Source organism: Fukomys damarensis, unplaced genomic scaffold (assembly GCF_012274545.1).
Source record: "Fukomys damarensis isolate Sample0158 unplaced genomic scaffold, DMR_v1.0_HiC HiC_scaffold_39, whole genome shotgun sequence".
Classification (NCBI taxonomy): domain Eukaryota; kingdom Metazoa; phylum Chordata; class Mammalia; order Rodentia; family Bathyergidae; genus Fukomys; species Fukomys damarensis.
The window spans coordinates 84,380,731-84,389,143 of record NW_022900951.1 but is presented as its reverse complement, the minus strand read 5'-3'; the positions used below and the strand labels follow the sequence as shown (position 1 = coordinate 84,389,143).

Sequence of the window (8,413 nt, the reverse complement as noted above, 5' to 3'; positions counted from 1 at the left end):
GGCTCAGAGCTTAACTGATAGAATTGGACATTTGTAGAACGCCTACCGCATTTCTCAGAAATGCCAACTTTGAGATATCCCTGATGACCGATTTGTATGGATTTCTTTACCTTGAGGACATATTTTAATACCTTGAGGACTATATTCAGTTAAACACTGTAACTGAACGCGTCTCCTGTGCCCGCCACTTTGTTAGGAGGTCGGGGAAGAAGCGCTCAAATTGGTCTAGTGGAAAAAGCAGACATTATTAAATTCTCTATATTTTTATGTGTTTGAAATTTTTGTAAAAAGTTGAAAGTACCACTTTCAGGGCTAGAGGTATAGTTCAGTGGAGAACTTGCCTAGCGTGCAACAAGCCCTGGGTTCTATCACCAGCACTGAAAACAAAACAAAACAAAACAAAACAAAATTATACATTGTTAACATAGGACTCACCAAGAAATGCAGCTATAAATACAAATACGAGTTCTCTAAGAAACGTGACTAACCCTGGCTTGTTATTTTTTAAAAGCAGCTTTGTTACTCTTATTCTGTGTGTGATATTTTTATGGTATATAATCTCAACTAGTTTTATGGACATTTCTTCCTCCATTATTTATTTGTTCTTTTCAGGGCATCTAGCTTGAGACCGGTGTGGTAATAGAGATTTCAGAGTCAGACAGATCTTGGCTAAGTTGTGTGACCTTGAATGAGCTGTTTACCACAAGTCTTAGTTTCTTTATCTATAAAATGGGGATAGTATCCACTGTACAGGATGGTAGGGGTTAAGTGAGATGAAGCATGTAAAACTGTGCCCGACATAGAAGTACATAATAAGTAACAGTAAACAGCCAAAGCTCCTATTCTCTTTTCTGCCAAAGCATTGGAATCAGTTTCTTGCTCTACCAACTTCATCGCTGTATTTTACCCAGAATTAACTTACATTCATCAATGTTATTCATTCCATGTTACTAAAATTTTATTTCATATTATGGCAGTAAGTAATTCAGTTTAAGGTTACTACTACCTTCTCTGGGGTTGAACTCAGGTCCTTGCACTTGTGAGGCATGCAGCGGAACCACTAAGCTAAATCCCTGCTCCCCCAATATTATTTTTTTCTGCCTTTTCGCCATCTATTTCTCTTCAAGAATTTGGACCATACTGTTTCTCTGTTTGCCACGTAGGACAGCCGAACTGCATTGCATTGGGCATGTTCAGCGGGACATACAGAGATTGGGTTGAACTCAGGTCCTTGCACTTGTGAGGCATGCAGCGGAACCACTAAGCTAAATCCCTGCTCCCCCAATATTATTTTTTTCTGCCTTTTCGCCATCTATTTCTCTTCAAGAATTTGGACCATACTGTTTCTCTGTTTGCCACGTAGGACAGCCGAACTGCATTGCATTGGGCATGTTCAGCGGGACATACAGAGATTGTTGAATTCTTGCTGCAACTCGGTGTGCCAGTGAATGATAAAGACGATGTGAGTACTAGGCAAAACTGATAAATTCTCCGTTATCTTTAGACTACAGCCTGGTGTTTACTAAGCCTCGATATTAAGTTCATAAACAAAATGGTAACCTTTACAGCCAGGAAGTTACAGCATTTCCCTGGTATTAAGCATGTGACTAGTGGTTGCATTATTTTAGAACGTTAATTTTGCCACTCATACTCTGTCATTTGGGGTAAAAATACAGATCAGGGCTTATTACTGTGAACCCTAAAAGACTGTAAATTCTTTTTAATATGTTTGGATTTTTTTGGTAAATAATGAAAGCCTAGATTATATACAGATATGATTAGAATTTGGAAGCATAAGAATAGAACCTTTTTTGTTGGCAAAAATTCCTTTTTCAGGCATGCTTACTGAATTGATACTTATGATAGGAAAGAAATAAAAGTAATTTATGGGGGATGATTGAAAACAGTAAAATATATCCCTATGGTAAAATAATATGCAACCAACAAAGTTATAATTACGACAAACAGCAGGAAAATTCTCACAACATAAGTGAAATGGATAAAAATGTACTTCACAAATCTTTGTATTCTCTGATCCCAGTTTTGATTTAAAATACTATGTTATATAGAAACAAACACCTTAGAATTAGACCAGTATATCAAGTCTGTATTATTGGATTGTATTTTTCCTTTTTTATAGTATATTGTTTTCCAAATTTTCCAATGCTTGAGAAGGGGTAAAATGAATGTTTTTAAACTATTCACACATAACATAGTAAATCTTGTGCCTTTTTCCCCTGGTTTTACACAACCCACCCCTTTTTCAGGCTGGTTGGTCTCCTCTTCATATTGCTGCTTCTGCCGGCCGAGATGAGATTGTAAAGGCCCTTCTGGGAAAAGGTGCACGAGTGAATGCTGTCAATCAGAATGGCTGTACTCCTCTACATTATGCAGCTTCCAAAAACAGGCTTGAGGTATAGTTCTGCCCTTAGGCTGCTTCTGTTGATTTCTAAGCATGTACATAAACTCAAATAGACCTCTGCAGTAGTCTCTTTTCTGTCTTTTCCAGATTGCTGTCATGTTACTAGAAGGTGGGGCTAATCCAAATGCTAAGGACCATTATGAGGCTACAGCAATGCACCGGGCAGCAGCCAAGGGTAACTTGAAGATAATTCATATCCTTCTCTACTACCAAGCATCCACAAACATCCAAGACATTGAGGGTAATACTCCTCTGTAAGTGACAAGTAACAGTCATTTGTATTCTATTTAACATTAGCCTTCTTGCACTAAATTTTATATATCATTTCTTTTATTATTCTATTTATGTTACTAGCAAAAAGGTACACTAAAGCATACAGATGAAAATGAAAATTGCCTATCATTTGCCATCTAGAAATAATCACTGATAACAGTTTTGTGAATTTCTTCCCAGTCTTTTATATGCATATATATTTATTTACATATATATTTCAGAAAAATTGGGGTCATACTGTATCTGTAATTTTATATCTTGATCTTTTTACCTCATACTGTGAGCATTTTCCAATTTAAATACATTTAAAACATTTTAAATGACTGTATGCAGTCAATTGGATGGATGGGTCACAATTTCATCATTCTTCTACTACTTTAAAAACATTTTTGAGTTTTCCACTATTATAAGCTCTGCTGCATTGACAAACTTTCTGTGAAAACCTTTGTCCATATTGCTATTACCTTAGTGTAGATACCTAGAACTTGAATTATTGGATCAACAAATTCACACATTTTTAAGGCTATTGCTATGTGTTGCCAAATTGCTTCCAGAGGAGTTGTTTCATTGTACCCTCCCAAGAGCATTTTAAGAATGCTATTACCTGACATCAGCACTGAAATTATCACTTTATTATGTGAAAAAATTGTATTTTATGTTTGTAATTTACATTTTTATTGTCACTGAGTTTGAAACTTTATGCCTATGGCAAACTATATTTCTTTAATGCATTCACAATGGGCCATAATTTCTTATATCTCAATACCAGGTGGTACCTGCTCTGAACCATCAATGGTACATGCATGACTGTCCAATTGGGTAGCATGGAACAGTCATGCAAACACCACCAGTGGTTCAAACCTATAGGAACATGTTAAATTGTAACTTGTTGTGTCCTTTTCTCTGTTTCCTTTGGAGAAATTAATTTGTTTTTACTGGCTTTTAAGTGCTCTTCACTTGACATAGTAAAAATGTAACTTTCTGCCACATTGTTGGAAAATATTTTCCCCAGTTGACCTTTTTATTTTGTTCATGATTTTTAAAAATAATACAAGTTTTCCATCACTATATAGTCAAACCTATTAATCTCCCCTCATGACTAGATTGCTTATCCTTACCATGAAATTAGCTAGGTACTCACCTATATTTTAGTATAGGTTTTCTTTCACATTTCATTGGTTTTGATTGAGATTTGTTGTTACTGTTTTTGCATTTAACTCTTGTATATATGACCTGAAGCCAGCCTCTGCCTTGATATTTTCCTACATTATATGGCCACTTTTCTTCTATGTGGAAGGGTATCAGAAAGTATTAGTCTTCTTTTTAGTCCAGAGTAAGGTTTATTGACCCTTGTCCAGATTGACTTTACACCAACTCTTTAAAAAATATCATTAACTTTTCTTTTAAAATAACTTCCCTATATTTCAGAGTGACTCTTTTGGAAAGACTCATATATTTTAGCTCTTTTCTGTGAAACTCAAAAGGCAGGATTGCCTGGAGAAAGTCTAGAATTCGGACAACATAAAGTCCTAGGAAAAACACAGTGTTGTGGAATAGCTAATTGGTATTCCTCCAATCCAAACTCTGCCACTTCCCAGCTATATTAAATATAAATTAACTTTTCTGAGTCTTAACATCTCCAAGGTTATGACAATAATTCTTTCCTCACTATATTATTGTGAAGTTTGAGTAAAATACCATGTAAAGTACCTAGTACCCTGCATGGAAAACTGTAAATGCCTAGCAGAGGTTGGTTTCCTTCCCCACCGAGTTTATTCCTCAGCCATGTCATCAAAACTAGAACTTTAATCTCTGTCACAATTTTAACTGTAGAAGGTGTTGATAATACTTTGCTAATTTACCAGGTAGACACATGGATCAAATGAAATGAAATATTTTCAACTGCTTTTTCAAATTTTAAGCCATATAAATTACTCCTCACGGGTTATGAGTTGAGGTTTTTCTAATCTAACACAGAATTATTACTTGTACTGTTTGGGATAAACTATTGTTGATCTCCATAAAATGAGGAAGTTTTGCCTTAGGCTGTCATTTAGATCCATTCTTCTACCACAGAGTAGTAGGACCAAGATTATGATTTATGATTTGTTATTATAAAGGCATTCCAGTGAATTTCAACTTATAAACAGTCTTCCCCATACAAATCGATTTTCCTTTCCTAAATAAATTTCCAGTATTACTAAAGCCTAATAATATGCAATTTAGACCACTTAGTAGTAAATCCTAACCATTAAATAGATTGGTGGTCATTAATTGGTTTTTGTGTTCCCCAATTTCAGACACTTAGCCTGTGATGAGGAGAGAGTGGAAGAAGCAAAACTCCTGGCATCCCACGGAGCAAGTATTTACATTGAAAATAAAGAAGAAAAGACACCCCTGCAAGTGGCCAAAGGTGGCTTAGGTTTAATACTCAAGAGAATGGTAGAAGGTTAAAGTAGCTTGGATTTATTCCTACTTTGTCTGTTTTGTTGTCCCCAATGTCCTGGAAACTAATGTACTTGTGCACAAGGCATCATCTGCAAAGGATGAAGTTTTCTTACTTTCATAATCTTACTAACATGTTATATTGTTCCTGCTGAGATACTTGTTTTAAACTTGTACTACAACCTGCTTTCCAGGCATTGAATAATAGTTGAGATTGTTCTGTTGCCATCACATATTGTTTTTCTGTTATTGAGTTTTGGTTAATTTTAAGTGATTGTGTGGCTGTTGTGAATCTCCAGCACCTTCCTGTATACCTTCTCTCTCCCTCTGAAGCAGAACAACCCAAGTAGCACCAGGCAGATCCTGTCAGGTGCTTCTGGGTGGGTTCTGTATCTTCATATAGTTGAAACATATCCTAACTTGTTTTTCAACCTCACTCAGTGACCTATACCAAATATTTCCTTTTTTCCAACTGTAAGGCTTCACTTATTATATAAATAAATACATGTATTTAGTGAACAAATTTTAAGTTGGACATATGCTCTAAAATACCAGTACAGTATCCTCTGTACCCATGTGTCTCTTTGATGAGCTATTTTCCTCCACAAGATATTTTGTTTGTAAAAAGGCAATCGTAAAATACTTATGTTGACTCAACTTGTATTGAAAAGAATGTTAGGATTGTTAAACTGATTTTAACAAAAATGTTTTTTGAATTTATACTTGAGAATTTTAAAATATTAAAACAATTGCCCACTTATTTTTTTTCAACTCATACATTCACTTAAGCCTTAAAATTCTAAGTAAAGACATTTCTCAGTTGTGGGTAGCTCCAAAGTCAGTAAAATTATTGAACCTTGAACTGCAACTAGAATCTTTGAAATAGTAGCCTTCTGAATTGCTAACTAAATGCAGAACAAAAGAAAATTAAGAAGTGCAAACTTGGGCTCAATTTAGGGAAGCATCTTAAATTATTATTAGTTATAAAATCTAATATACTCAAAGTGATTCTTCAAATTATTTTTTAATTTGAATTTTAAGCTGCAAATGTTGCTTGAAACAAGTAATTCAAATGAGCCCACAAACTAGTATTAATCTGAGGTCAAAAACTTGATGACCAGTAACTAAAATGAGTTTTGTAAATTGTTTGTAAACAAAATTGTTTACATAAATTTGTTTTTGCAGTTCTGCAGATTGAAAGCAGGGATGTTAGGCAAGTGCACTACCATTAAGATATACTCCCTGCCCAGGGAACCATCTCCTTATGGAACAAAAATATTTCTTTATTCAATGCTGGAGATAGGTGGTAGGGGAAATAATTTATTTCCAATATTTTTAATGTGAGTAAACAGTCAAGTTTTATCTAATAGGATCTGTTAAGACTAACATCCTTTATAGAAAATCACATCTTCTTTATCCAGTTTCCAACTGATGGGCAAATGGGCTGTTTCCAAGTTTTAGCTATTACAAACTGTGCCGCTATAAACATAGGTGAGCATACATCACTGTGATATGATTCCTTTAATTCTTTTGGAAAAATACCCACCAGAGGGATGGCTGAGTCAAATGGAACCTCTAGTCCCAGCTCTTTGAGGTATCTCCATATTGATTTCCATAGTGGTTGCACCAGTCTGCACTCCCAACAACAATGGAGAAGGGTTCCTTTCTCCCCACAACCCCGCCAACATTTGTTATTGAGTGATTTCTTAATAGCAGACATTCTTTGTGGGGTGAGGTGGAATCTCAGTATTGTTTTCATCTGCATCTCCCAAATTACCGGTGATATGGAACAGAATACTACTCAGCCATAAAGAATGAGAAATTAAATTGACAATGTGAAATAGGAAGAAAAAGGCTAAAGGTGTAGGAAAAATGGGAAGGGTAGGGGAAAGGTAATAAGGGAAAAGAAAAAAATAGGAGAAAATGAAAAAATGGAAATAAAGTGTTTGTAAATGGGGAGGTGAGGAGAGGGTGAAGGGAGGGCAGGGATAAGGAGAAAAAATGAGAATCAAGACCTGTCATGTAAAGGTACAAGATCCCAATAATGAATGTAACTACTGTATACCTGAAATGTACCAATAAACTCAATAAAAAAAGAAAAAAGAATGAGAAATGAGATTCATTCATAGGAAAATGGATACATATTGAGGATATACTCCTAAGTGAAATAAATAAGTCACACGTGTAAATACCGAATAGTTTATCTGGTGTGAACAAACAATAATACATAAGATCCTAATGAGATAATTGACTGTGAAATAGGAAGAAAAGGGCTCAAGGTGTAGGGAAAGTGGGAAGGGTAGGAGAAATGTAATAAGGTAAAGAAAATAAAATAGGAGAAAATGAAAAAATGGAAATAAAGTGTTTGTAAATGGGGAGGGGATGAGGGGGTGAAGGGAGGGCAGAGACAAGGGGAAAAATGGGAACCAAGACCTGTCATGTAGAGGTACAAGATCCCAACAATGAATGTAACTGTACTGTATACCTAAAATGTACCAATAAACTCAACGAGAAAAAAGAAAAGACAGCCTTTACATATTGAATTTGTTGTCTGAGGCAATTGGCTTTATGGGTATAAAAGAAACATTCTAATTCCTTAGTATGAGTTCTTCAGTAAGCAGTACGAATGGAAACAAGACTGAGGTAATTTGTAAGCTTAAGTGACTTGTTAACAATAATTGAATCGCTGATTTGTATAAACTAAGGATATTTTTAGTATATGTGCTGCTGAAGTGAGCACCAACTAAGAGTACTAATGGCCTCAAATCCTAACCATATTGTTACCTGTAGGAAAACTGATACAGGTAAAGTTGACTCAAGGTCAGCATGTTTTAATTCCAAAATTAACTCAAAAAAGATAATTCAATTATAAAATTTAACTGGCAGACAGGGGTCAATATAAACTGGAAAAATCTACATTATTAAGAAGCTTTTATAGAGAATTCATAATTTATGTGAGATTCTAGGTAAGTCCACATTCTGATCTAGCATCTTTGACTTAACAGTCCAGCTCTCTGACCCTTGTGTTTTGATTTCCTATTTTTCAATTACATCAACTACAGTGAATTTTTATGCAACTCTGCCTACTATTTTCTGTTTCCATATTCTGTTGTGGAATATTAGTCTGTCAGCAAAATTCTTCATTTTGGTTTATATGGCTCCAACTTCACATAGCTATTGACTGCCTAAAACTGAATGCAAAATGTTGCATGTGCATTTTTCTGTAAAGAACGTTCTGAATTTTATCAAGATCTCAAAAGGATCCATGATTCC

The 8,413-nt window shown here is 35.1% G+C and overlaps 1 protein-coding gene across 3 annotated transcripts in view; it reads left to right on the top strand.

Moving 5' to 3' along the window:
* The window catches only part of Psmd10 (proteasome 26S subunit, non-ATPase 10), a 6,938-nt gene extending 328 nt beyond the window's left edge, over positions 1-6,610 (top strand). The window contains exons 2-5 of one of the 3 annotated variants that reach the window (XM_010603050.3): positions 1,364-1,462; positions 2,268-2,414; positions 2,510-2,676; positions 4,996-6,610. In XM_010603050.3, coding sequence (XP_010601352.1) covers positions 1,364-1,462; positions 2,268-2,414; positions 2,510-2,676; positions 4,996-5,149 — 567 coding nt within the window. In that variant the 3' untranslated portion in view covers positions 5,150-6,610. The remainder of the gene's footprint in view (positions 1-1,363; positions 1,463-2,267; positions 2,415-2,509; positions 2,677-4,995) is intronic. The other 2 variants (XM_019204369.2, XM_019204368.2) reach the window with 2 other exon arrangements.
* Positions 6,611-8,413: the final 1,803 nt, after the last annotated feature.